At 52.6% G+C, this 27,835-nt stretch overlaps 4 protein-coding genes across 10 annotated transcripts; 3 read left to right on the forward strand and 1 right to left on the reverse strand.

Annotated features, from left to right (window-relative positions):
• Positions 1 to 3,502: 3,502 nt before the first annotated feature.
• PIM2 (Pim-2 proto-oncogene, serine/threonine kinase) lies at positions 3,503 to 7,838 on the forward strand. Its single transcript, XM_037512422.2, has 6 exons — positions 3,503 to 3,728; positions 3,864 to 3,973; positions 4,624 to 4,674; positions 6,654 to 7,026; positions 7,400 to 7,576; positions 7,666 to 7,838. The coding sequence occupies exons 1-6, from the start codon at positions 3,677 to 3,679 to the stop codon at positions 7,827 to 7,829; spliced, it is 927 nt and encodes a 308-aa protein (XP_037368319.1). The 5' UTR covers positions 3,503 to 3,676; the 3' UTR covers positions 7,830 to 7,838.
• A 754-nt stretch (positions 7,839 to 8,592) lies between these two features.
• SLC35A2 (solute carrier family 35 member A2) lies at positions 8,593 to 18,038 on the forward strand. Of its 6 annotated transcripts, none has more exons than XM_037512420.1 (5): positions 9,861 to 9,987; positions 11,495 to 11,677; positions 14,328 to 14,479; positions 16,001 to 16,159; positions 17,449 to 18,038. In XM_037512420.1, exons 1-5 carry the CDS (start codon positions 9,897 to 9,899, stop codon positions 17,575 to 17,577), a joined length of 714 nt encoding a protein of 237 aa, XP_037368317.1. In that variant the 5' UTR covers positions 9,861 to 9,896; the 3' UTR covers positions 17,578 to 18,038. The 6 variants fall into 6 exon arrangements, with proteins under 6 accessions (XP_037368314.1, XP_037368317.1, XP_037368318.1 ...); XM_037512416.2 differs by having other exon boundaries at positions 9,862 to 9,987; positions 15,411 to 16,159; positions 17,449 to 18,036; XM_054695742.1 differs by having other exon boundaries at positions 9,862 to 9,987; positions 11,495 to 11,638; positions 15,411 to 16,159; positions 17,449 to 17,522.
• PQBP1 (polyglutamine binding protein 1) lies at positions 17,805 to 21,289 on the reverse strand. Its single transcript, XM_037512425.2, has 7 exons — positions 21,111 to 21,289; positions 20,620 to 20,704; positions 19,148 to 19,259; positions 18,873 to 18,985; positions 18,372 to 18,680; positions 18,165 to 18,225; positions 17,805 to 18,027 (listed from the first exon to the last, which is right to left on the reverse strand). Exons 2-7 carry the CDS (start codon positions 20,684 to 20,686, stop codon positions 17,871 to 17,873), a joined length of 819 nt encoding a protein of 272 aa, XP_037368322.1. The 5' UTR covers positions 20,687 to 20,704; positions 21,111 to 21,289; the 3' UTR covers positions 17,805 to 17,870.
• A 95-nt stretch (positions 21,290 to 21,384) lies between these two features.
• TIMM17B (translocase of inner mitochondrial membrane 17B) lies at positions 21,385 to 25,235 on the forward strand. 2 transcript variants are annotated; one of them, XM_037512423.1, is made up of 6 exons: positions 21,385 to 21,464; positions 22,317 to 22,416; positions 23,660 to 23,723; positions 24,458 to 24,586; positions 24,673 to 24,783; positions 24,876 to 25,235. In XM_037512423.1, exons 1-6 carry the CDS (start codon positions 21,439 to 21,441, stop codon positions 24,962 to 24,964), a joined length of 519 nt encoding a protein of 172 aa, XP_037368320.1. In that variant the 5' UTR covers positions 21,385 to 21,438; the 3' UTR covers positions 24,965 to 25,235. The 2 variants fall into 2 exon arrangements, with proteins under 2 accessions (XP_037368320.1, XP_037368321.1); XM_037512424.2 differs by lacking the exon at positions 21,385 to 21,464 and adding an exon at positions 21,876 to 22,200.
• The last annotated feature ends 2,600 nt before the right edge of the window (positions 25,236 to 27,835 follow it).

A 27,835-nucleotide genomic window follows, 5' to 3' on the forward strand; every position in this document is an offset into this window, starting at 1 on the left:
GGGCAGGGGTGGCAAGTATCATGTGGGCTTTGGACAATGAGACTCTGACCTCTCTGCATTCCTTTGCTTCCACCACCACCACCAGTCTCTTTGGAATCTTGGGGTGGTGGGATCATGGCCGCCACCCAGGATTTGAGTGTGGGGAGTGGGAGCAGCCTCGGCAGGTGGGGCACCCGTGCCCTGCAGGTGTTGACAAGATCCACCATTTGTAATGTCCTTGGCACAATAAAACCAAATGTCAGTTTCCCCTGAGCGCCTCTGTTCTGTGTGGGGCATGGGGTGGGTGGGCCTCTGGGTAGAGGTGGTGATGGTATAGGCCTTGGTGTGACCTGCCAGGACCACATGCTCTCCAGTAAGGTTTCTGTCTGGGGACCCAGAATTTGTTCAGTTTTGATTTACTGCTTATTAAATCTCCTCCAGGACCCATTACCCAAGAAAACTTGTCTACCTGCTGTTGCCCTTGTTCAATACTAGAATTAGCCTGCCTACCCTGGGATGTGTTGGGAGGCGAGGGCTGTGAGCTTGATAGCAGAGACTGAACTTATAACTTCAATGCCTGCCTCTCACCCCATAAACATTTGCTCTTCCCTTGTGATGATTGATGAGGAAATGCTTTGGAAAGGCACAATGACCGCTTTATCGCAGCATGAATTTAGTGGAAGTGACCAGAGGGGCCTTCCCCCTGGGGTTCAGAGGCTGAAGAATAGCTAAACAGTTTTTTCGTTGTCCATGTCCTCTAGTCTTCTTGACACCTCTATCCCTGCCCTTTCTACCAAGGAAGCTAAGGAAGAGAAGGATGGCTGACCCCCAGGTTTTGGCAAATCTCTCTCTCTCTCTCTCTCTCTCTCTCTCTCTCTCTCTCTCTCCCCCCCCCCTCTCTCTCTCTTTTGCCTGTGCCTCAACAGTGGGGTCTCTGGAAGGATATGTATGTCTGGCTTTACAGCTGAGGACATGGTTGTCTGTGGGGTGTCTCTGGAATCGCTTGGTCAAGCACATGTATCTTGGAGAGTTGGCTTGAACCTGTCCTCTGCTTCTTCTTGTGGCCTTGGTCAAATCACAGGCTGAGTTTCAAGTAGCCTATGTGTACAACAGGGTGATTAATGTCTACTACTTCATGCTCTGGTTGTGAGCGCCAGAGAATAGAATGCTTGAAGTCAACATATGTATGATAGCACAGCGCCTGGCAAAGTCTGAGAGCGCAGATGCTGGAAGATATTATTACCCTAATGTTGAAGTTTCTGCACCATTTGGCCCCTCCCTACGTCTTCTTGCCACTCAGTCCATTTTCTTTGCATCTGCCTGGAATTTGCCCTTCCCCTGTCCTGAGCCACCACTCTTGTCTTTCAAGATTGGTAGAGGGTCACCTGAGAAAGCCCAATGACCCCATCCATTTTCATCTCTATCTACAGACATGTCTTTCATTCCTTCCTCAGTAACTGCACTGTTAACTTCCTGGGCAAGGGCTGTGATGCCTGACTTACCTGTGCAGCTCTAATACCTGCATCCCTACCAGGGCCTGGCAAGCTTACAGCAGATCCCTAACGTTGGATGATTTAAAGGAGAGTACTGTGTGTGTTTGCTTTTTGGGTGTTGACTATGTTTGTGACTGGTGAGTCCAAGTTTTCATGTGTATCTCACTTGTGTGTGACGAGGGCTTGTTTCCAGGTGTGTCAGATGGTGACTGAGTGTGGGACTCTAGCTCTGACAGTTTGTGTCTGTTTCTGAGACAAGTGCATGTCTGCGTGGGTCTGTCTGTGACAGTGCATCTGTGGTTTGTTTCTGATGGTATGCATGTCCGTTTGTATTCCTGTGACAGATTCTGAGTAGCTATTTCTGGACAGTTTCAGTGACAGTGTTGCATGTCTACTGGTTGTGTGTGTGTGTGTGTGAGAGAGAGAGAGACAGACCTGGTCTATTTGAGTCTGTGACACTGTCGAGGTGCCTCTATCACCTAAGTGTATGTCTGCCTTTGGAGCAATGCGTGTGTGTCCATGGAGCATCTGTGTGTCTTCCTGCAATGGCTTTTGGATCTCTCCTTTTGTGGACAGTACAAGCCTTTCTGAGACAGTGCATTTCTGATGGTGCCAGTGTCTTTGTGACAAATTCTGGCCGTGTAGCAGAGGACATTTCTGGTCATGGTCACATGACAGTGTAAATCTATGTGAGTCGAGTGCCTGACCTTCTGTAGTGATATGTCTCCCAGTGTCATTTTGGGACTTAACTTTTTCTGGCACCATGCCAGAAGATGGCGGGTGTCTGCATGTCTGTCTTATGTGTGAATGTATCTGACATGACTCGTTTGTATATATCTCACATGGTACAGTAGTTTCCCCTTTGGGGGTTACATTCCAAGACCCCCAGTAAATGCTTGAAATCACAGATAGTACCAAACTATGCTGTTTTTCCTATTCATACATGCCTATGATAAAATTTATTTTAAAAATTGGTACAGTAAGAGATTAACAATAAGCAGTAATAAAATAGAACAATTATAAATGTACTGTAATAAAAGTTATATGAATGTGTTCCCTCTTTCAAAACACTGTTTTCAGACCTCAGTTGACCAGGATAAAGAATAAGGGGTATGGGGACTACTGTATTTCTTTGTGTTTTTGGAGTACACGTCTACCGTCCTGGGACGTGAGGACTCTATTTTTTCCAAATTTGTACTCTTATAACCTTTCTAGCAGTCCCTGTTCTAGCTCTCTCAGTCCCTGTCCCTCTCATCTAGAAGGACACCTCAGGCCGCCAGCACTCTGGTTTGCTTCCACCCCCGCCATTCCAGATTCTGGACCTACTGACTGGGCTCTGGGCCAGGTCTAGCCAGGTCTAAGGTTAAGAACTGCAAAAACACCCCACGAGCTGCTGCCTCTGTGCTTGGGAACGCTGCTTTTAACCAATGTGTCCTCCGCGGGGTGGGGGGGTTGTGGGGGGGGTGTTATCCCTCCCTGGAAGCTGGATTGGTTCTTCCAGGATCCTTGGCTTCAGCTTTGGGGCAGAGACCGTCGGTCACCTGGAGGGCCCTGGTGCTGAGATCTTGTGGTCTTGGAGATGGTCACAGGCTTGGATTCTTAGAAACTGGGCCTGCTATCTCCGCGCTAATCTCGAGGCAGCGGCGGCAAACCAACTTCCTAGGAAAGGAGGCGGTGCAGTCTTTTTTTAAGTTTATATCTATATATACACATACACACATATATTTAAAAAAAAAAAAAAAACCTCTGCGCAACAACCAAAACAAATGCGGTTGCTGCAAAGGGATTCCCAGAACCAGTTTCCTCTTCGCGCGCACCCCCTTCATTTGCATCCAGGCCCCGCCCGCCCGGAAGATCCGGGCATGTATTTGCATAAGGGGGTACTTGAAACGTTGAGGGTGGTATGCAAATAAGGATTGGCTCTGATTGGCTGGGGTACAGCAGGTGCCGCGTCCGGATTGATCAAAGCCAAGTGGGCGGGGCCGTCGCTGGGGCGACTCTCGGGAGGCGCGTGCCCCGGCTCAGTAGCGTTGGGGCTGGCGCACGCGGCGAATCTAAGTCTTGCGCCGCTTGCAGGCGCTTCTGGGCCACCAATTTCTTTTCCTTCCACCCTGGCGCCCCCCAGTCCTGGCTCTCCGACCTCGCTGCCCCGGGCATCCACGCCCTGCGGGCTCAGCGGGCTCAATTTGCGGAGCTCCTCCTCCATGTTGACCAAACCTGTGCAGGGGCTCCCCGCGACCCCCACGCTGCCGCCAGGTGAGATGCTCCCCTATTGCAAGCAGGCCAGGCGGGCTGAAGTGGCGGGAGGAGAGGGGGGAGGGGCGCGCGGTAGGGGGTCACTGCCCGGCTTAGCACGCCGCCACCCTGACTTCCTCGCCTCCCCTTGCGTAGGAGGCAAGGGTCGGGAAGCGTTCGAAGCTGAGTACCGACTCGGCCCTGTCCTGGGTAAGGGGGGCTTTGGCACCGTCTTCGCAGGACACCGCGTTACGGACCGTCTTCAGGTACCCACCACGAGGGTCTTGGGGGAGGGTCAGGTGGGTGGTGTGGCGGGAGCGGAAGTCCCGGGTTGAGATGCTAATTGACCGGGGAGCGAGCCTGCAATGTGTTTGTAGTAGGGTCATGAGGGCCACGCTTCGGGTTGCTGTGTGCGCGCACGTGCGCGCGCGCGCTGGTCTAATTAAATTTGTGAAGAATAACGGGGGGTTTCTGGAAGTCCAGGGAAGTGAGACTGAGGAGTGGGGGTCATGAGGATTCTAGACCCTGAGATCGGGGGATGTTGCATGTGTAAAAAGGTGGGGCCCAGAGCTGAGATTTGAGAGGTTTTGGACTCAGGTATCCTGTGTGGAGGAGGCGTGAGGACCAGGACCCCGGAACGGAGTTGGGGTGTCCTAGTTGAGAAGATCGAGAGCTTGAGGTGTGAGGATGTTAAGAACTCTGGGCTGAGGGTTCCCGAAGCTTCATAAGGGAGAGCCCAGGGCTAAGGATGGTTGGTGGGAGAGGTGAACTTGATTCTCAGAATTGGAGGGCAGAGGAGCCCCAGCTCATTATGGGTGGCGGTATGGTGGAAACCAAAAGGACTAGGTCGAGGGTCAAGACTGGTAGGGATCAGAGGGTCCTCTACTGGACCCCTCATCTCAGCCCTCTTCTCCAGGTGGCCATCAAAGTGATCCCCCGGAACCGTGTGCTGGGCTGGTCCCCCCTGGTGAGTATCTTTGGAGTCCCTCCTGACCTGGCGACGCCATTTCTGACGACAGACGCCCCCCATCCCTTTAAATGGCTTGTGTGACTCTCTGGGCCCGGTAACGGTGAGGAGAGCACTCCTACCAACCCTTGTTTACTCCCCTGTGGTAGCATCCACACCTCCATACGCTTCTGACTCACATCAGTTTCCCTAGAGCCCTGGATCCTCCCCCTCCAAGCCTCCTTTCTCTTCCTCCCTCGAAACATTGCCTCAGGGGCTGCCCGCAGGGCATGCTGGTGGGGAAAGAAGGGCAGAGGTCATTGGTTGCCATAGTGACAGTGGCTGCTTCTCTACTGCCATTAAGAGCGCCAACGGACAACAGGGCGGGTCTGGGCAAGCCGGGGGTGCAGGAGCGCCCCCTGGCGGTGTTTGAGGAGACTGCTCTGGCCTTGGAGACCTGAGGGAGAAGGCGCGCGCCTGCTCAGTAGCGAGATCTTCACCGTGAGAAAACCCGTCTGCGGCTGTGTAACTACATGTACTGGCCGGTAGAGGGCCTCACCTCGGGCAGGAGCCGGCTTCTGGCAATCTATGTTCCCGCGCAGGGCTTCTACAGCCGGTGGGCTTTTGTGGCCCATAGCATTTATGCTCCTTACTGATTGTCAATTATATGCCTCAGACTTTGCTTCATCACAAAAGTGTGCCGTGTTCCAACTCCCACTAAGTAATTTCAACACAGTTCTAGGTGCTTGGTGACAGTGATAAAATACCATATGGTAACAGTTCTTTGTGCCAATTCCTTCATCTCTTTAACAAATGTATAGAGAGAGCTTGTTTCCTGCTAAGTCGTTTCCTACTAATTCCTTTCACCTATTTAACAAGAATGCATTGCGCCCTCCCCTGTTACCAGGCACTATTACACTATTTAGCTATGTCACCGAACTGACAAACCACTGCACAGTTGTGGTGTTTCTTTATTTTTTTTAAGATTTATTTATTTATGCATAAAAGAACTGGGGTACAGGCCAGAGATGCGGGGCGGTGGGGCGGAGGGAATTCGTGAGAGGATTCACCAGAGACAGTGAGGAACAGAACAGGCAGACTGACTGAAATACACTGCTGCGGGGAGCAGCGGGCAAGACAAGAGAGGTTTACTTCACCATGCGGGTTGCCCCCTGGCCGGCCGGGGATCAAACTTCTGCATATTGCTTCATAGTGCGGTGCTTAACCCCTTGTGCCACCAGGGAGGCCCCTGTAGTGTTTCTTTTAAAAAAAAAAAGATTTATTTATTTATGCATACAAGAACTAGGATACAGATCAGAGGTGCCGGGGGTGAGAGGATTCACCAGACACAGTGGGGAACAGAATAGACGGGTTGACTGAAATACACTGTTGAGGGGAGCGGCAGGTGAGACAGGGGAGGTCTGTTGCGCCATGTAGTCAGCTCCCTGGCCAGCCAGGTTCGAAATTGTGCCATACTACAGTGGCTGCAGATGGCTTCATAGTGCTGCGACTTAACCCCTTGGTGCCACCAGGGAGGCCCCCTATAGTATTTCTTTATTGAGTGTTCTCACCTGTATCCTATGCTATAAAGTGCTTTCATCTGTTTGACGTTTACTGTGTACCTACTATGTGTTGTGTTTTTTCTAGTATCTTTAAAAATGCCAGTGGACCAAACAGATAAAATGTTACATAATTGTATTCACCAGTTGCTACTTCTGCAAGAGGCCTTTTGTTAAAATCCTCTTTGATATATTCAAATATTTACTGAGCTGCAAATACATGCCTAATAGGTGAAGGCTTTTGGCTCCATTCACCTTTCCGGTGGCAGTATGAGTTTCAGCCCTTAAGATGAGGAAACTGAGTTCAAGGGGAAGAAGTGGGTTGCTCAAGGCCACATACTCTGAAAGCTAAGGGACTATGATTTAAGGTCAGGTGCGAAGTCAGCATCAGAAGTACTGATCCTCATAGCTGTTCTCTTTTCTCCCTGCTTCCCCCAACAGTCAGACTCGGTCACATGTCCACTGGAAGTCGCACTGCTGTGGAAGGTGGGTGCAGGTGGTGGACACCCTGGTGTGATCCGGCTGCTTGACTGGTTTGAGACACCAGAAGGCTTCATGCTGGTCCTTGAGCGGCCTTTGCCTGCCCAGGATCTCTTTGACTACATCACAGAACAGGGCCCTTTGGGTGAAGACCGAAGCCGCTGCCTCTTTGGTCAGGTAGTGGCAGCCGTTCGGCACTGCCATGCCCGTGGAGTTGTCCATCGTGACATCAAGGATGAGAATATTCTAATGGATCTCCGCCGGGGCTGTGCCAAACTAATTGATTTTGGTTCTGGCGCCCTGCTTCATGATGAACCCTATACTGACTTTGATGGTAAGGCTTCCCTAAATTTCAGTGGGGGGATTTTTTTTTACCTTTTATCTTTATGACCTCTTGACCTTTAGGCACTTGATCTATATTGTGCCTTTAGACTGTAATTAATTTCTAATATTGGGGACTCTCGAACCTTGCCCTCTGATTAAGTCCAGTTTCTGACAGTGCCCTGACCTTGTTTTGGGGCTCTTATTCTGGTGTGGGGATACTGTTATCTTGAGTGTTCTCTTTTATGTTTTGATGCAGTCGAGGGGACTGTAATCTTAAGGCCTCTGTTTCTGCTTTTAAAGAGTTCCTGTTATGATGAGGGGGACCATACTTCCTGGTAGGAGGACATTATCAGAGAGTAGTCTAACCTCTGGCTTGCATGCAGGGACAAGGGTGTACAGCCCCCCAGAGTGGATCTCCCGTCACCAGTACCATGCGCTCCCGGCCACTGTTTGGTCACTGGGTATCCTCCTCTATGACATGGTTTGTGGGGACATTCCCTTCGAGAAGGACCAGGAGATCCTTGAGGCTGAGCTCCACTTCCCGGCCCATGTCTCCCCAGGTGAGGACCAATACAAGCCCAGATGTCATCCTTTCAGGGACTGGTACCCCCAACTGACTGCTAACCTCTTATATGCTTCTGACCTACAGACTGCTGTGCCCTAATCCGCCGGTGCCTGGCCCCCAAGCCCTCAGGCCGACCCTCACTGGAGGAGATCCTGTTGGACCCCTGGATGCAGGCAACAGCTGAGGAGGCTTCCCTCAATGCCTCCAAAGGGGGTTCCACCCCTTTAGCCTGGTCCTTGCTGCCCTAGTCCTGGCCAGGCCCCCACTAGTTGGAATAGCCATCCCAAGCTCATGCCACAGGGATAGGTGGACATGTGTTGATCTGGTTTTACAGGTCATTAAAAATCCAGTGTTATTAGGGTCAGATTGGGGATCAGGGGTCAGAAGACATAAGCCAAGTCTGCCCAGTCCCTATCCCAATCCTTCTAAGGAATCTTCCTCCCAGAATGTGTGGTCTCTTATTCTGGTGGGGGGACTTCCTTACTTATTTTGCTAGGGATGTTTATTTTGTTGAAGTTATTTTCCATTCTGAGCCCCAAGACTTATTCTGTTGTAGCCCCTTAGATTTGCACCTCCTGCTACTACCACACAGACTTAGTTAAAATGCTGACTTGGGCAAGGGTGCTTTCCTTTCAATATCCCAGCAGCGCTCTTTCTCTCTCTCTCTCTCTTTAAGTATAAAGCAAAGGGACCCTTTCTCTTAGCTTAAGGACACATTCAGTCAAGCTGCTTGCCTACCTCAACCCAGGGTGGTTTATCTGGGAGAGGTAATGCCCTATTGTTAACCCAGGGCTTTTTGTGTGTGTGAGGGGACCCTACTCTGTTATCCCAAGTGCTCTTATTCTGGTGAGGAAAACCCTACTTCCATGGTGAGGGAAGGAATGGGAGATGGACACCGCCAGAGTCCACTAGGATGGGGTGGATGGTTTTTTGGGGGAATGGGGTGGGGGAAATAAGTTTTATTGTTTGTTCTGGGCCCTCCCCCCTCCACCTTTTTCAGATACTTGCTGCCGCCTTCTGAGCCAGGATTGTCCAGTTGCTGAAATGTAAATACTTATGTATTGGGGATGGGAGCTCCAACTGTGTCCTCTCCCTTTTCCCCCTACCTGGATTATTTAAAGCCATGTGTGGAAACTCACTATTTAATAAATGTAATAGAATCAGAAGTGACTGGCCATTTGTAGATGCAGCAAGACATTTGTGGAGCATCTACAAATCTCGGCTGTTGCTGAGCCAAGCGGGAGATGAATGGACTGGATTTCTCCTTTTCCCTCCGGAAGCCCCAGTTTTATGGTGTCGTTCTAAAGATCTTTTAGGGGTTCAAGCAGAACCACAAAACAGATTTCCTTCCCAGCTCTTATGGTAGTGCCCAGTATGTGCAGAGGGCTCTCTGTTAGACTGGACATGGAAGATGGGACACAGCCCCAAATGAAAACTTGCAGCCCAGAGGCAGAAGAAAGTCTTTTCTCCCAATTCCAGGGGAAGCAATCACAAATCCCTTCAGGAACTGGAGCTGGTAGGGGAGGGTTAAGTGCTGACAGGCATCTGCCCAGCCCTTGTTTTCTAAGGTCCAGGGTGTAGTTGCCCATTTTGCCTTAAACTTCTAACCTCTTCATCTCGCCAACTCTTGACTCCCCTGCCCTAGTCTATTTTACTTGTCCCAACCTCGACTGTACCATCTTGCACTGTCTATAAAAGCTAACCTGTAATCCTTTCACCTGCAGGCCTTCCTGTTCCCTTCTCACTTCTGCATCGTGAGAGCCAATGCCTTTGCATTTGTTTATTCTGAACTCTGCTTTTATACACTAGCTTAGCTTGCTGCTTCTTCCACTACCCCCTTTACTTTCCCCCACTCCCTCCCGGTTTCATTTGCCTCCCAGATGCCCGCGGACTTATGGCAGGGGGCAAGGAGAGGAGTAAAGAAAGGGACTTATGTCCAACTTGGAAAGACCTAAGAGTTTAGATGCAGAAAGGGCATCTGAAGAAAATGCCAATAAAGAAACCAGAAAGTAGAAGGACCGCTGAACCAGTGAGATGAGAGGATGGGCGGGTGATGGGGGGGTTGTGGGATCAATGAAGACGAGGCCGCGTCTGGTGACGGAAATGGGCCATTGAGGCTGCTGGATTTCCCGGTCCGACGTGAATTTGACTAACCTGAGGCCTCGGGCTTAGACGCTGCCCTGCTAAGCAAAGGAGGGAGGCCTCTGCTTGGCCAGCCCCGCCTCCCGCCCTGCCCCCACCCGGAGGCACGGAAGCGGAAGTGACGGGCGCGGAAGTGGACTGTTGCCGAGGGGACGGGCCAGGCAGATGCCAACATGGCAGCGGTTGGGTCTGGTGGTTCCACGGCGGCGCCTGGGGCGGGGGCGGTTTCTGCGGGGGCGTTGCAACTTGGGACCGCCAGTGTCGGTGAGAATGGCTGGGATGGTGGGGCGAGGGGTCGCGAGGGCTGCGCGGGCAGGGAGATTCCTCACCAGCGAGTGGGAGCCTCCGGTATGGACCGATGTATGTGTTTGTGTGTATGCGTGTGTGGCAGGCGTGAGATCGGATAGGGAGGACGAAACGGAGCATGATGTGTTGGGGGCGGGGAAGAAACCATTCGGAGGGCATGGGGGGGTCACTTCTCCATATGGAGAGTAGAGACCGTTCTAAGTCTGATGGCGCGTATTTCCTTTTGGGGAGGCTACGACCATTCTGAGTGTGTTTGGGGTCCGTCCTTACAGCACGGAGAGGCTATTCTGAGGGTGGGAGAGTTCGTCCTTTACCGTAGGGAGAGGTATTCTGGAGATGGTTCCTTATAAAGGGGACTGTCAGCAATTGTGAGTTAGGGTGGGGCGGGCCATTCCTTATCTGCTAACGTGTCCATTTTGAGGATGGGAATGTCTTTCCTCATATGGGGAGCTCATTCTGGGGGTCCCTTCGTAATGGAGATAGAGTTCATTGTATGTTGGAATATAAGGGTCCTTCCCTCCTTATATGGCAGATAAAGGACGTCGGGGTGGGGGGAGTTCCTTAAAGTGGGAAGGAATTGTGAATGTCAGTAAAACAAAATAATAACTCCTTGACTGGAGATGGGGGTGCCGTGGTGAGAGGATGACTGGACCATATGGAGTATAGGGAAATACTTGTTTACTTGGTTGAGGCACCCAGAATGGTGGAGTAACCATTCATTATTTAGGGTTCAATTCTCTGAAAACTGGGGAATTATTTGTTCTATTTGCTAGACCATTCTGGGTCAAGAGGAATCTATCTTGATAGGAGAGAGGGGTTGGAGAGAGAATATGAGGAAATGGAATAATTTCTTAGGTGGGAAAAAAAAGTGTTCCTTAGGGGTTTGGGCATGCCTTATACAGTGGTCTCATTCCGTCTACTGGGATATCATTTTCACATGGGACAGTCCCTCATTAAATTAGAAGTATCATTTCATATAAATCTGAGGTTTGCTCGTCCATAAAATGGGAATCTTTATAGTTACTTAAAAGATTGGAGCAATATATGGTCTGTTGAGGTAATCCATAAAGATCCCTTAGCCCAGTGATAGGCACACAGTCAGCACTCAGTGAATATTGAGAATGTGCTTGATATTCTGTATGAGGGAGAGTTCTTGCTAGGGAGGAAGCAAGAGGGCTGGGGTCGGTTCCAGGGCCCGCCCCAGCCATTTCTTAACACCTCTGCAAAGATTCCAGGTATGGGCTGGTCAGGGTGGGGCCCACTTATCTCTTCCTGGCTGCCTGTGGTGGAGGCTGTGGAAGCAGGCCAGGGTCAGGCCCTCTTTGGTCAGGATAGGCAGGCAGAAGGAGGAAGAGGCATTGTCTAAGAGGATATAGGTTGAGAAAGGTGAGGGGAGGATGATGGTGTGTCTGTGCCCCAGCAGCTTCTGACCCCTGTTCCCCCTTGCTCCTTCCATTCCCTACAGCTCACCGACGCCTCAAATACATATCCCTAGCCGTGCTGGTGGTCCAGAATGCCTCCCTCATCCTCAGCATCCGCTACGCCCGCACGCTGCCGGGGGACCGCTTCTTTGCCACCACAGCTGTGGTCATGGCTGAAGTGCTCAAAGGTCTCACCTGCCTGCTGCTGCTCTTTGCACAGAAGAGGGGTATGAGCCAGGGAGGGGCGCTGCACTGGGGTCGGTGGGTGGGACTCTGTGTGTGTACTCAAGCCCACATGGAGGGCTTGCTGCAGAGGTATCTCTGCGTCTGTAGCTGCATCCAGACTTTTATACCCCTAGCCCCCCTGGAGCTGGCCTGTGTGGACTGTAGGAGAGAGATAGTCTGTGCCCATGAGGTAACGGGTGACTCTAACTTGGGGATTGTTTATTTCTCTTTAATTTTTCATTATGGAGAACTTCAACCATAAAATCAGAGAGGGTATTAAAATAGTAAAATATGCATGGGCCCATCACCCGGATTCAACAATTATGAACTCGTGGCCATTTGCCGTTAAACAGCATCAGTGATTCTCTATTCATTGCCAATCTCGCTGTTTGCCTCCCTCCCTTCCCCGGGCCTTATGTTGCCTGCCTTATATGCTCCACATGAAGTAAGGATTACTTTGAAGCAAATCCCCCCTTATTAAGTAAATATTTTGGCACTTTCAAAAATGCCTAGTATCTAAAAGAGCATACATCAAAATTAGAAATGTTGGAATTAATAATTCTAAAACTTAATAAAATAATCAAATAGCCAGTCATTGTTCAAACTTGTGACTTCCAAAATGTCCATTTTTTTATTTTATTTTTATATAATTTATTTGTATATGTTTTACATCATTGTTCATTTTTGTACATTTGATTTCTCCTCTCAGGGGTAGTCCCCATAGAATTCCCACCACCCATTCATCCGCTCACCATCTCCATAGTCCCTTGTGCTCTTCCCACTCCTCAGAGAGTTTTTAAAGTTAGTTGGGCTCAGCTTTGTAGAAGGTTGTGTTTTGTAATTGCTTGATGTTTTCTAAGTCTGCTAACCTCTGGGTTCCCCTCCAGCTGTTTTTTTTTTTTTCTTTCTACAGTGAATTTGTTGGAGAAATCACATCACTTGTCTTACAGACTTTGGGTAGTCTGGATTTTGCTCACTGCCTCCCTCTGGTATCATTTAACATTATCTGTCCTCGAGTGTTCCTATAAGTTGGATTTATCTACTAATTTAAATACCTCCCCAGAGGCTGCCTTCTTTAAAACGTTCCCCAGTCATTTCTCTGTAAAAGCCTCAGAGTTATAAAGAATAGACATGCATCACTGGGCTCTGCCCTCTGTTTACTTTTCAGAAAGCATCCTCACCCACTCATGAGTTCCGGGGCCCTGGGAGGCAGCAGTTCAGGAGCCACCTGCTCTGTCCCTGCTTGGTTCTGAGAGTAAACACGGCTGTGGACGCACTAGCAGTGCACAGAGCACACCTTGCCCTCAGGGCTGGTAGTTTAGATGGGGAGAAACAAATGACTAGAGACCTTGATCACCGGCCTTCACCTCTTATCTGCAACGTCAAACCCCCACCCCAATTTTTTTTTTCCTGAACTACTTTGGTGGTAAAACTTGACCTGACTTGATTTAGGGCCATTTGTATATTTGTGCTTTTTATTTTTTCCATTCAGTGTGAATAATTACACAGATCACTGCAGAAATACACACACATGTGCTCGGTAATGGCATGAGCCTCACATATGTGGGGTGTGTTAGGTGAAATATATGGTGTACATACCACCTTTCTGACACCTGGAAAATTTTGAGCACCAAAACTTCTGGGCCCAGGCAAATTAGTTAGTGGGCTGAAAACCAGTAATTACTCCTGGGTTAATGCCGTCAAGGGCAAGGACAGGGTTTTGTGAGTGAGGATCAGCAGTTCTGCCATAACCCTGTGCAGTGGCTGTGGGATTTTCTCTGAGAGGTGACATTCAGCTGAGACTTAAAAGATGAACTGCAAAGAAGTGAGTGAGGTGCATGTTACAAAGGCTTTATAATTTAGGAAACCATTCCCATGTGTTGATTGGAGCAGGTCCCAGCTAAACTTTTTTCCCCAAATATTTGTAAAAGGACAAGTTTATTAGGAAAGGGAGAAAGGGGGGCAAAGAGCTGCTGCTTTAGAGAGGAAAAGGTCTGTGAAAATTATGAAAGGAAATGCCTGCGTAGACACAGGTGGACAGTCTTGGGATGAGAGCTGTCCCCATCCAGCTAGATATTCTACTTAATGGTCCTCACACCTGCATTCTTCCATGCAGCAGGGGCAGCGCCTTCGTGGATGTTGGAAAAGTGTGGCTGAGTGGGAGATGGCCCCACCTCAGGCAGCTTGCAGACCAGGAAGGAGCTGGGCTGGACTCCACCTAGAAGTCTAGTCAAAAAGTTTTGCTGTTTGGTAAACAGCCTTCCCGTTACACTTGTAGGGCTTCTACTCTGTGAGCTCCTAGTTAGTGCTGGTTACGTCATGGTATAAACACGTATTGCATGCATGCCCTGAACGCGCCTCTGCCGGGGAGGTACGTGAGGAGTGGAATATGGCTGTGACTGTCAGGCACTGTTAAGGATGATTCTTTCGTGTCCGTTAAACTGAGTGTCCGCAGAGCCTCCTGAAGACAGGGTTGTACTGTAGGGAAGCTGAGAGCACAGGCCTTGTTCAAGAGCATGGTGGGGAGAGACAGAACCAGGCGTGGTGGGCCTTCGGGCCTTCCATCTTAGTTGGTGCTGCAGAGGACTCTGGTAGGGGGCAGTCTTCAAGTTGCTCAAGTGTGAGACCTCCCCTTTGTGCTTCCCCGCCTAGGTAACGTGAAGCACCTGTTTCTTTTCCTCCATGAGGCTGTCCTGGTGCAATATGTGGACACACTCAAGCTTGCAGTGCCCTCTCTCATCTACACCTTACAGAATAATCTCCAGTATGTTGCCATCTCCAACTTGCCAGCTGCCACTTTCCAGGTGAGCCTCATGCCTGGCATAGTCCCCGAGGAACTGACTGGGCCCGGGGACACAGGATATTAGAGGGAGGGGTTCTTCAGGGAGCAGGGGCTGTATCACATTTGGGATATACTTGGACCCCCCTCCACCTCAGTCTCATCTGTGAGAGAAGCGGGAATGGAATGGAAATACCTACCCACTGGGTAGCTGGGATGATTAATTGAAATAAGGCGCCCTGGGCTAGTGATAGATAAGCTCTTGGCTATTTGCAGGCAGTCTTGTAAAATGGCTAAAGAGCCTGGATTCTGGGGCCAGGCTACCTGGGTTCAAATCACATCTCTGCTTACTTCGCAGCTGTGCGATGTTGGGCAAGTCATTTAATTTCTCTATACCTTCGTTTTCTCATCTTTAAATGGGACATTTCAATAGTGCCCCCTTTATACGTGAGTATTAACCTAACAACTTCATGTGAAGTGCTTAGACCCACACCTGGCAGAACAGTAAGGGCCATAGAAATGTTTGCTGGCAGGGTTGTGGCTGATTCATGCTTACCAAGACCTCCCTCATCACAGCCTACCGTTCATACACTATGTGCTGTGTGAGGCGTTCCACGTGCGTCAGCCATATTGTACAGGTGATGCCATCCGGGCTCAGACCAGTTCTTTGTCCCCCACTGCAAAGCCAGGAGACAGGGTTGGGGTGTGGACTTGGGTGTGGCCTGCGACTTCCTCATACAGCCATCCTCCTGTGTATTTTCCGGGAGGTACCTCAGAGCCATTTAACAACCACACCTCGGTCAGTGGCCAGCAGATGGCTGTTTTTGCTGTTTTGCTTACCATCCACCCCACTCTGTCCCTCCCTTAAGCCTGGGGGCCCATGGCGGGTGTTGCCTCCCCTGTGTACATGTCGGGGCCAGGGACAGCCTTCAGTGTCTTCCACATGCCACTCACAGGTGACATACCAGCTGAAGATCCTGACCACGGCACTGTTCTCCGTGCTCATGCTGAACCGCAGCCTTTCCCGGCTGCAGTGGGCTTCGCTGCTGCTCCTCTTCACTGGAGTCGCCATTGTCCAGGCCCAGCAAGCTGGTGGCGGAGGCCCACGGCCACTGGATCAGAACCCTGGGGCAGGCCTGGCAGCTGTTGTGGCCTCTTGTCTCTCCTCGGGCTTCGCAGGTGTCTACTTTGAGAAGATCCTCAAAGGCAGCTCGGGCTCAGTGTGGCTGCGCAACCTGCAGCTGGGCCTCTTTGGCACAGCGCTGGGCCTGGTGGGGCTCTGGTGGGCTGAGGGCACTGCCGTGGCCCACCGTGGCTTCTTTTTTGGCTACACTCCTGCTGTCTGGGGTGTGGTACTCAACCAGGCCTTTGGTGGGCTACTGGTGGCTGTTGTCGTCAAGTATGCTGACAACATCCTCAAGGGCTTCGCCACCTCCTTGTCCATTGTGCTGTCCACTGTTGCCTCCGTCCGCCTCTTTGGCTTCCACGTGGACCCATTGTTTGCCCTTGGCGCTGGGCTTGTCATCGGTGCAGTCTACCTCTATAGCCTTCCCCGAGGTGCAGCCAAAGCCATAGCTTCTGCTTCTGCCTCCACCTCCACCTCCGCCTCTGGGCCCTGCACTCACCAGCAGCCTCCAGGGCAGCCGCCGCCACCACAGCTGTCTTCCCACCGTGGAGACCTCAGCATGGAGCCCTTTCTGCCAAAGTCAGTGCTGGTGAAGTGAGGGCTGGCGGCAGTGGGGGGACGACAGGGAGGGGGACTGGGTGGAGGGTGCGGGTCTCTGCTGGACCCAGGTGGGCACTGGGGCCCAGCTCCTCCGGGGTTGGAAGTCTTCTCCAAGGTTATAGAGACTTCATTATGGCAGGGTATCAAGTGAACCCTTCCTTATAGGCCGGTCTCCCTGCCCCGAGGGGTTTCTAGAGCTGCCGCCTCTGCCTCATTCAAATCTGTCTTGGGACAGGGTTGGGGGTAGTGTCAATCAAGGCCTTTTTTGTCTGCCCCCTGTGCCAGAGGTGTCCTCTCTCATGCTGGGAGCGTCCTGGCCAGCCCTCCACCTTTGTAAGGATAAGTTGGACAAAAACCCTACAGCTTTTTAGTTATGACTGATGCCTACCTGTGGGGCTGTTTCCCATAACTGGCGGCCTCCCTCCCAACCACACTGGATCACGTGAGCAGCTTGGTCTTTCTGTGGCCTTGGGGCAGCTAACCTGACACAGAGACCCTTGGACATGGGCCTCTTGTGAGTGAGTGCCCAAGGAGAGTGGAAGGGGCAGGGGCAAGAGCTGGGATTTTTGTATCAGCCTGTTCAGGGGAGGGTGCAGCAGGGGCCATTTGTTTTTGTTTGTGTGTGTGTATGTGGTTTGGGGATTTGTGGTGTAATCAGATGATGATCCAGGGTGTGGGAAAAGCAAGGAGGAGAAATCCTTGAAGTGGCTGAATCTCAATGAATCTAAGCTAGGACAGTCAGTTGCAGAGTGCAGGGTTCTCTGCACCATCCTGAGAGGACAGGGAAGCTGCCAACCACACTTGATACCCCACTGGCCTTTTGAGGCACCCTTACTTCCTGGGAGGGCGTGTCTTAAAGTTGCTGAAATGTGGAACCTACCCCTTGCACTTCCCAAAGCTTATTAACCCCTTAACTGTCCCCCAGGAGTGTATGTGAGCGCGTGTGTGTGCATGGGCGATGCCTGGGCTGTCACTGCTCAATGTAAATAGGGCCGTTGGATCTTTATTTTTGATTAATTTGTTCTGATTTTTTTTTTGGTTTTCTAAGGAACTGTAATGAACAAGTATCAGGATACCCAATGCCAAATAAAGATATTGTATTTATTTAGTCCACGTGTAGCTTTCTGACCCAGGGACCTGCTCTCCGCGTGGGCTGTTACTAACCCCAGGACTACCAGCCTCATTGCTGTTGCCCTCGCTTGCTCAGGACGCCGCCTGCCAGCCCACCCCAGCTTTCTGTTTTTCTTTCCTCCCCACCCCCACCACAGGTTGCTCACCAAGGTGAAGGGTTCATAGCCGCTGGGATTGAAGACGCTGGCCTGGCCTCGTTCTCCCTTCTTGCCCTGGCCCAGCCGGGACCAAACACTCTGATCAGTATTAGGGGTGGGAGGAGGTAGACACTGAACCCCCTGTTCCCACCACCCCCTCCCCCACCCACCAAGGGCTGATGTGACTAAACTCTGGTAATGAGGGCATGGACAGAACCCACTTCAGCCTCCAGCCCCTGCTACCCCACACCATTTCGTAGGTGAGTTTTTGTAAATAAAATGTGTTTTGCATCTTGCTGGCTTGGGTTGGGGACCCTCAAAAATGCAAGGAAAATAAGTGCTCAGGACTCAGTAGGCATTAATTCCCCGACAAAGTTTTTATTGAAAACTTCAAGGCCAGGGAAGGGGTGACGTGTGAAGGTTCAGTCCTGCTGCTTGGTTCTGGAGGCCTCGGCATTGGCCCGGAGCACAGCCCCTGGGGATGGGTAGGGGCGCTGCTGGAAGAGGGGCCCTGCTGCTGTAGTGTCTGCACCCGTCTTGGCTTCATTCCGCTTGGGGAGTCCTGTTGACCATGTGCCCCTGGGGGTGACAGGGTTGGGGGTGGGAATGTGGGATGTGGTAGGCAACCCTCCTCTGCTGGTGAATGGAGGGAGGATAGAGGAAGAAAGGGGTGGGTGAGTCATGAGGAAATGGGTTGGTAAGGAGCTGTCACTTACCGGGGTGCATCCGAGTACGAGCTGGGGTCCATGGGGTCTAGCTCATCATCCTTCCGGCTTGCTGCTATAGAAGAAGTTGATATGGTCTCTGAGCTCCCCCACCCCAGGAAGACATGTTGCTGTGCTCACAAGAAGTAAAGTGAGGGCTCCCTTCCCTGTATGCCCCGGCACCTTGCTCACCTCCCCCTAGTCCTAGACCTGTTCCACTTACCCTTCTTGCTCTTGGGGTAGGGGCGAGCTCCTCCCGGCGATGGTGGCGCCGTTCCTTGCTTTCTTCCCGATCTGCCTTGTCATATCCCCGGTCCCGGTCCCGGTCCCGGTCCCGGTCTCTCTCTCTGTCCACTTTATCATAGCCACGCTCTCGGTCTCTGTCAGACTTCTCGTGGCCCCGGTCTGACTTCTCGTGGCCCCGGTCCGACTTCTCGTGGCCCCGGTCCGACTTCTCGTGGCCCCGGTCTGACTTCTCGTGGCCCCGGTCTGACTTCTCGTGGCTCCTGTCTGACTTCTCCTCAGCATCTGGGAACACAAAGCCTCAAGGTGACCTATACCCTCTCCCATCAGGACCCAGGAGCATGTCATGAACGGCTTCCCTGGCGGGGGCCGGGGCTGCCTATCTCACCTGCCCCTCCCTGACACACTAGCATTTACCTGACCCATCTCTGAGACCTGCCAGAAGCACTCGAGGCACCCTTGGATCTGCCAACTCACCTGTGTTATTGCTCCTGAGCTTCTTGGCAGATTTGGTAACGACGGAGTTGGGGTCATGTGGGGAGAGCCAGGACACGAGGTCTGTGTCCACATTCCAGTAGTAAGGGAGCCCGCTGTGGGGCGGCGGGAGGGAGGGAAGGAGTGTCAGCACACGTGTCCCCTCGCAGCCTCAGCTCCTGCCTCCCCAGCCTCTGCCTCTAACTGGCCCATGTCACAACCCCACAGGGAGGACCCTCAGGATCTCTTCCCCTGTGTCCCCATGTCCCCAGGCTCACCAGGAAGGGTCGAACACCTTGTACCAGCTCGGTGGCAGGCCCTCCAACCGGGTGGCCTCATAGTCTACGGGATCATCATCATAGTCCTCAGCAATGATCTCTTCCTCTGGCTCTGGCAGGACGAGGGAAGAGGAGACTAGCGAGCATTCTACTGGGGAGGGACACGCATGCAGGGACCACGTGGGGCTGGAGGAAGTGTGCATACATGCAACCGAGTTCATCAGCCACGGCGGATACTGCTCACCTTCCAAATCCCAGTATCAAAATATTGGGATTTACCCCAAATTTTACCTATATCTTTTCTGTTTTGGAGTTCAGAGAAGATGATATACCCAAACCTATCTGGTTTCAGAGTTTCAACAGGGATTCATCATAGATCGTATCCGCATTTACTCAGTTCCTGAGTTCAGGTAGTATATGACACCAGGCTATCCAAATCTGTTTTGGGTAAGAGTTTTTTCAACAGCAAGGGGTTTATTTGAAAATAGGTCCAAATCCTAAGCTCCCAATCTTGGGAAACTAGGGGGTTTCTGACCCCTGTATATTGAGGAGCAAGAATTTGGTGAGCAAGGAATTTACCCAACACTGCTCTGACTAAATCAGCTCCTGAAGCCTACAATATTTGTCAGTTAATATCAGTAGAATATAATCAAAGGTGTATATTATCAGTGCAGTATCTGGCCCTCAGTAAACCTATCACAGATTTCATCTATGAAATGCATCTGTTAGCAGCACAGTGCCAGTCACAAGGTAGGCCCCAAAGAGATGTCAGCTATAATTAGCGTTGTTAATAAGAAATACCATCAGCACAGGGCCTCATCTTCCACAGGTTTAAAATATAAGTGATCATCAATATTATTAACCATAAGATCTAGGCTTGGCATGCAACAGGCTTGTCATAGATCAATAAGGTGAAAATAAGACATATTTTGCAGTGTTTGGCACACCGTGGCCCAAAAGATTCACCAGATTCTACCATACAATAACTTCTAAGTGCACAGGCACACAGTAATACTAAGGGTCTGGTAGAGCTGGTGAACAATAGGGAAAGTATCACCAGCATAGAACCTGACTCCATCTGAAATAATGGTATTTCTGTAGTGAATAACAAAGTATCAACCTCCTGTCGTTATTTGGCACACCGGGAATTGCAGATGTCGGGGGCCTTTACTGTTAGATACTTTGTAATCCCACGGATTGATGGATGAATTGAACCTGGCAAACGGGAGGCCCCAAATAGGATCCACTGTCAGTATTAAGGATGAAATTGCTCTCTCCCTTGTGCCCCCCAAACCAGTGCTTGCCACGCGGTAGGAGTGCGTGTCCGGGATCCATCAGGTTAACAACGAAATGCCTGCCACCCTACTGCTTGGTGCGCAGTAGGCGGTGCTAGCTATCAAGTGGCTGTACCAACAACGAAGTGCCTATCAAGTCTGGCACATGGTGGGCCCATCTGCTCTTGGCTTTCTCACCGGGCTCCAGATGTTTGAGGATGCCTCTTTTGGCTAAGCGGGTCTGCAGTGCAACGGGCAGCGGCATGGCGGGTAGTAGACAGACCTAGGTAAGGACGCACGCACTAAAAACCAGCTCACGAGAGAATTCAAGTCCGGATCATGTAACCCAGGACTTCCTCCCAGCATGTACTCCACTAGACCCTCACCTATACCGGCCCCCTCCCCCCACACACAAGCAACTGGGCAGAGGGAACCAGCGTGCTAAAAAGTGGACGAGATAGGTGGTAATATAACCGAAACCTCACCAACCTTCCTCCCGAGGATCCAGGACCCGGTTCTCTCCCACAGGCAGACTCCGCCCACCGCCGGAGGACTCCCCCGCGCCCCAGGAATAGGTTCACCCAACGTCCCCCACGGACTGCCGGGTGGGAGGAACCAATGTGCTAGGATGGGGGAGGAGAGCGTAGCCCCCCCCCCAGCTCCAATGGGTGCGCCCACCCCAACATTACCAATACAGTCACGCGCGTAGTGGAAGGCTTTCAGACCGGCCACCTCGCTCTTGTATCTGCTACAGACACCAGGACACACGACTCTCCTCTCGCAAAGCAGGGAAAGAGGTGTCTCTACCCGAGCCTTGCGGTAACTGGGCGACACTCTGGCTGCAGGGAACAGATGCCGCAAGCCGGAGCGGCCAATGAGAGTGCGCCCCCGGCCTGACGTGCGGTGCAGTGACCAATCATAGTCCGGAGATAGGTGGAAGGCTGGGCGTCTGTGTACGTTTCAGTAGGGGCGTGGCCGGCGGGGCTCAGCCTGACTGCGCGGCCGGACGCCGGCGCCATGGAGGAGTACGCTCGGGAGCCTTGGTACGGCGATGGGCACAGGCATCGGGACTGTGGCCGCGGCACCACGGCCGGCTGTGGGGGCGGGCGGGGGTGGCACCGGCCACACAGCGCCACGTCGCAGACGGAGGAGACGCTTAGAAAGTGGTCTCCTGTTCCCCTCCACTGCGTTCCTTCCACCCAGGCTCCGTTAAGAAGGGCCACAATGTGTGTGTGGAGAAGGTGCGGTGCAGAGCGAAGCACTCCACGTCCCCCCTAACTCGGTGTCTGCAGTCCTTCTTTGTTAATGAAGACGCACGCTGGTCGAGTCCATTCCAGCGCGGGGGGGGGCGCTGTTGAGCGGAAATCCCCAGGTGGTTTTTCCCAGGTCCCTTTAGCGAGTGCAGGCGGGGCCTGGGCCGCTGGATTTGGGCCGCATCCTCCCCACGGTCCGTTCATGGTCTCTCCCAGTTGTGCCCCGTCAAAACCCGGGCAGGAAGGCGGGGCTTGGTTGGACGTGCTCACTGTCGGAGAAGCGGAGGGGGCTGGCTTGCGGCCCGTCCCGCTTTAATAAACTAAGCTAGTAACACTCAGACGTGTCAGCACTCTGCGCGTGTGAATTCATTTCATGTTCCATAGTAGGAAAGCAGTCGACTGATTCCTTGGTTGACTGCGAAGTGGAACGGCGGCCAGGACAGACGACCATTCCCCCCCTCCCCTTTGCACTATTTCTTTTTTAATTGAAGGGGAAAATAACGGGACTATTTCGTTATTATATGAGGTGAATTGGAGTCTCCCAGTTGGAAAGAGTCCATGTGACGGGGGCTGGGGCTGGGGGCCGACAGGGGGGTGGGGTGGGGGCTCACGTTAACCCTCTTTCCCCCTTAATGCTTGCAGCCCATGGCGAATTGTGGATGATTGTGGTGGAGCCTTCACTATGGGCGTCATCGGCGGAGGAGTCTTCCAGGCCATCAAAGGCTTCCGCAACGCCCCTGTTGTGAGTCCCGCCTTCCCTGGGTGGCCCGGGGGTCCTGCCTTGCGGGCACAGGATATGTATGCTCTGAAAACTGCTCTGAAAACTGCTCGGGGGCTGCCAACCACATGCACTTACCCAGCCCCTGCATCTGGGGTTTGGGACACACTGCAAACGTGGCCTCTGCCCCACTCCCAAAGGAACTGGTGTGCCTCTGGAAATGCTGTGCTGGCCAGTCATCACCAAATCCTAAATGTGTGAGCAAAGCCAGACAGATCTTACCTAAAGACAGATTCTGAGTCCGAAACCTGGCTAGAAAGAAGTGACAGGACTTTAATTTGACAACCTTCCATAAAGTTGAGAAAATGCTTTTAAATTTACATAGTCAATTCTGTCTCTTTCTCTGCAAGCCCCTTCCCATATCATCAAATGCCATGGTTTTAAGTGCCATTTATTTGCCAAGGTCTCCGTAACTGATATATCTAGGCCTGTTCCTCCCTTCAACTCCTGTAACTCTTTCCTGGATCTTTGCCCAGGTTTCTTCCAACTCCTCCCTCTCCTCTTCTTCCAACTCCAAGTCTCAGCACCAGTGCCCCTTCCTTAGAGACCTTTCCTGACCCTTCAGCTACTGTTGTATCTCTTCACCCCATTTCCTCAGGGGTGTGTGTTGCTGTGTGAAGCCTTCTTGTGTAGCTGTGCCCTTGCTCAGGGCCTGGTCTCTATAATGTGAGCTCTTGAGAGGGCAGCGACCAGGTTGGCCTTGTTTACTGCTGTAGCCCAACATGGTGCCTGGCACATAGGTGCTCAGTAGTCATGAATGTATGAATGAGAACACCATGCTGAGGTGCTCACCAGCCCCCGGTTCCTGGCTGCTTCTCCACATGTCTGCCCTGATCCCCCTAACAGGTCTTCCACCCCTGTCTCTCTCTTAAAAGCTAGAAACTAGGGCCTCCCTGGTGGCGCAAGGGGTTGAGACGCTACCTATGAAGCTCTCCACAGCCACTGCAGCACGAGTTCGATCCCTGGCCAGGGAGCTACCCACATGGCACAGCAGACCTCTCCTGTCTCGCCCACTGCTCCCCTCAGCAGTGTACTTCAGTCAGTCTGCCTGTTCTGTTCCCCACTCTGTCTCTGGTGAATCCTCTCACCCCCCACACCTCTGGCCTATACCCCAATTCTCATATGCATAAATAAATTTTTTTTTAAAAGCTAGAAACCCTGTCTGCCAGTGGCCTGAACCCTGCTGACTTCTCTTCACTTCCCGCAGGGAATTCGACACCGATTGAGAGGTAGTGTCAATGCTGTGAGGATCCGAGCCCCCCAAATTGGAGGTGAGAGGCTTGGGGTGGGGAACATAGGAGATGTGATGGCAACATTGGGGGTGGTTGTTCCCTTGGGTCTAGATTGCAAGTCGAGGCTCCAGATTCCAACCCCAGCTCTGCTTGGGATTTCCTGGGGCAGTGACATTTTCCGACAATTTAATAGGATTTCTGTAGCTTAACCCCAGGTCCTGGCACTTCCCGGATGTGTGGCCTTGGGCTAGTGGTCTAATGTCTGTGAATCTCATCTGTAATACGGGGATGCCAGTACGGTAACTACCTCCGTCATTTTGTGATTTGCACAGTACTTCCTAAGTGCTCCACTAGGCACTTTCATAATACTAACTCATTCAACATTTCAGAAGGCAGATAACACAGCACCTAGAGCAGGTCCTGGCACACAGTAAGGCCCCAGTAAACATTCTAACAGTCGTATTGTTAACTCGCTTGCCTAACCCATTTTCTTCTCCCTGAAACTAAAATCAGAATTTCAGTTCTCTGTGGTGGCCATGGAGATTGAAGTTGCTCTGTTAAAGACATGTAAAAGACAACTCTGCTTGTAAACGCCCGCCAACTACCCAGGGAGCAGATGGGCCGTATCCCCAGGAGTCTCTGCTCTCTGCCTCGGTGTCTGGGCTTCCCCCCCATTCCGGCCAGAGCATCCAGGCCTTGGAGGTCTCCAGACCCAAAGCGGTGGCTTCTCAGAATTTCCTAGGAACACTAATTAGGTCTCGGTCCCCCTACAGGTAGCTTTGCAGTGTGGGGGGGCCTGTTCTCCACCATCGACTGTGGCCTGGTGCGGTTGCGGGGCAAGGAAGACCCCTGGAACTCCATCACCAGCGGAGCCTTGACTGGGGCTGTGCTGGCCGCCCGCAGTGAGTGCCCTGACTCCCAGCCCCCGCCTCTTCCAGCCTGTTCTGCCTGCCCTGACCTCTCTCTCCCTGGGTCCTCACTTCCCCAGGTGGCCCACTGGCCATGGTAGGCTCGGCAATGATGGGGGGCATTCTGTTGGCCCTCATCGAGGGTGTCGGCATCCTCCTCACTCGCTATACTGCCCAGCAGTTCCGCAACGGTGAGTACCTGGTGGAGACTGGTCGGGGAGAGGCGGGAGACGCTGTGCCTTCCCTCCGCCCTTCACCCTCACCTGATTCTCCCCATCTCTAGCACCCCCGTTCCTGGAGGACCCCAGCCAGCTTCCCCCTAAGGAGGGGGCCCCAGCCTCGGGCTACCCCAGCTATCAGCAGTACCACTGAAGAAGTGATGCCTGTGACCCCCTCCATGGGAGCTCCTCCCCATGATCTACCTCCAAGGGAGGGCTGGCTCCTGGTTGGCACTGGGATCTTGCAGAGAGCACCTCTGCTCTGCCCCTTTGTCCCAGGGTGGGGGTGGGGCGCCCCAGCTGCCCAACGGATGGCTTTCCTTCTCTCTCAGGGCACCCCAGCCCCACACTCACATGTACCAAGCTCTGCCCCAGCCCCTTGGAGCGGTGCCCTGATGAGTATTTAAAGCCAATTTTGAAATGCCTGTGTATGTACTCCTTGAGCCGTCCGCCACAGAGGCCCTCCTTCGGAAGAAGGGCAGCGCCCTCTCCAGAGAACCAGAGGCCCTGGGGTTGGGAGTCCCCCAGAGTGTGGACTTGAGTAAATGTTCACAGGATGAGTGAGCAGGTGGGGAGAATGGAGCCGGTTGTGAATAGTACGTGAACAAGGGTGGGGGTGTCGAGGGATGAGTCACGAGTAGAGGGACAGGTTTGGGAAAGAAGTAAGCTAACAAGGATTGCTGGAGTGGAGGACGTGATTCTGCAGTAGGACCACGGACCCCCCACACTTGCGCACGGCAGCACCCCGGACTGACCCCGTTGACAAGGTGTGGAAATCTGACCTCTCACTGAAGTCTTTCTGGACACCGTGTGTGAAGGCCCGCCTCTCCACGGGACCTCGTCATGGGCCTGGGATGGGAGTGGAGGCCGGGGGGCCTGGCCTCCGCAAAGATGCCCTGTCTCCTTGCCGCAGATACAGTTCTGCATGGCGGGGTGGGTTTTTTTGTTTTTTAAAGGGCAACCACAAAATAACCACAAATGAGTTTTCATTTTGGGTTGGGGGCGTCAGGAGGAAGGTTTTTCTGGATGGGCTTGGGCTCTGAACATCCTGCAGTTTTCTTCCTGCAAACCCCCACGTGGGTAGGACAAACATTTTCTCCACTAACGGTGCAGATGTCAAAGGGCAGCACAAATAACTCCTGAGGAGTCAATCCTTCCCTCTGCACAAAATTTTCCAGAGCAGATGGTCTCATGGGAGGAAAAAAAAAAGCTGTCCCTTTTGTGCAAGTCATGGCAAAGAGGTGGAATGCCCTCTTCTGCGAAATCACTCCTGGGCAGCAAGTGCGGTCCCTGGGCCTGCAGGGGCCCCAACGCCTTCTGTAGTAGCAGAGCTGCAGCACCGCCAGTTAAGCCTCTTGGTGCTGGGCAGTGCTAGCATGAGGTTGTGGCCCCTGGGCAGGCAGAGAGTGCTAAGCTCCATCAGGGCCCTGGCCCCACCGGCACTTCTCTAGGGCCTGGCTGCTAGTCCCACTCCTGCATCCCTGCCACCTCCTTTGTTCCTGCCCTCTGTGCAACTCACCTCCGCCCTCCCTCACCTGTCGGCCCCATCCTGGCCTTTCCATCCTGACTCAGCGCTGGTCAAACAGCGCTGCTCCACTAGCTCCTCTGGCCTTTCCCTTCCGGGAGTGTGCAGGCTCCACCCCGCCAGGTCCGGTGGACCCCACCCCATTCAGTCCTGCCGGCTAAGGCTCCTGCAGGCACTACCTCCATTCGACTAGGCTCTCAGAGGCCCCATCCCTGCTGCATCTCCCAGGTCTGTTTGGAACAGGCCTCCAAACAGGCTTGGCCCCAGCAGATCCCTGGATCTGCAGGTCTCCTGCCCTCCGCCCCTCCCAGACCCTGCCCCCTCGGGTGCTGCCCACTCCCAGGCACGGCCCTCTCCTGTTGGGAACCGGTTCACAGCTCAGGCTCTCTAGGAGGTGGCTAGTGGGGCTTTGGAGCAGGACAGGGCGACCTCCAGGGCTTCTCGGAAGGGGTGAAACGCGGGCTGGAGGGGTGGGCAAGTACCAGGTTTAGTAGCTGAGGCTGGAGTTTGTGGGGAGAGCTGGGGCGGCCGCGGGCATGGGGGGCTGGCGTCCATGGCGCTGGGAGTCGGGTGCACAGGAGCCCTCAGGCTGGCCCTTGCTTCTCTTGCCAACAGAAGGCGATAGGGGTCAGAGCCTGCTGGTCTACGTGGAGGGATTAGAGAAACGGGAAGGTGAGCCTAAGACAGGGAGAGAAATGAAATAGAACTGGAGGCACCCAGTGTGAGATGCGGTGCTGATGGAGGCGTGGAAAGACAGACGGAGGCAGAGAGACATACAGAAAATAAGGAGAAAACAGCCAAGGAGAAAGAGCAGAGACAGGAAGAGAAACACCTGGAAGCTGTGTATGGGTCAGAACTGTGGGCCTCTCTGGTGGCACAAGGGGTTCAGTCTCAACACTATCAAGCTATCACCAGTCACTGCACCATGAGTTCATGAGCTTGACCCCTGGCCAGGGAGCTACCCACATGGCCAGCAGACCTCTCCTGTCTCACCCGCTGCTCCCCTCAGCAGTGTGTTTCAGTCAGTCTGCCTGTTCTGTTCCCCGCTCTGTCTTCCTCTCACCCCCCAAACCTCTGGCCTGTACCTCAGCTCTTGTATGCATAAATAAATAAATAAATAAATCTTTAAAAAAATAAAAAGGAATGTAGGCAAGGAATACTCAGCTTTTGGGGCCTCCCCGGTGGCGCAGCGGTTGAGCTCTGGGTTGCGAGGCTGCCCGCAGCCTCTGCAGCGCCGGTTCGATCCCCGGCTGCTCCCCGGCCACCAGAGGAGGGTCCCGCATGGCGCGCAGACCTCTCCTGCCGCCCGCTGCTCCCCTCAGCAGTGTACTTCTGTCCTTCTGCCTGCTCTGCTCCCCACTCTGGCTCTGGTGAATTCTCTCACCCTCCCGCGCTTCTGACTCTACCCAGTGCATGTATAAACAAAAACAAACAAACAAACAAATAAATAAAACATGCCTCTATTAAAATAAAAAAAAAAAGACTCAGCTTCTGATGGAG

Source organism: Talpa occidentalis, unplaced genomic scaffold (assembly GCF_014898055.3).
Source record: "Talpa occidentalis isolate TD23 unplaced genomic scaffold, MPIMG_talOcc4v2.1 talOcc4.15, whole genome shotgun sequence".
NCBI lineage: Eukaryota > Metazoa > Chordata > Mammalia > Eulipotyphla > Talpidae > Talpa > Talpa occidentalis.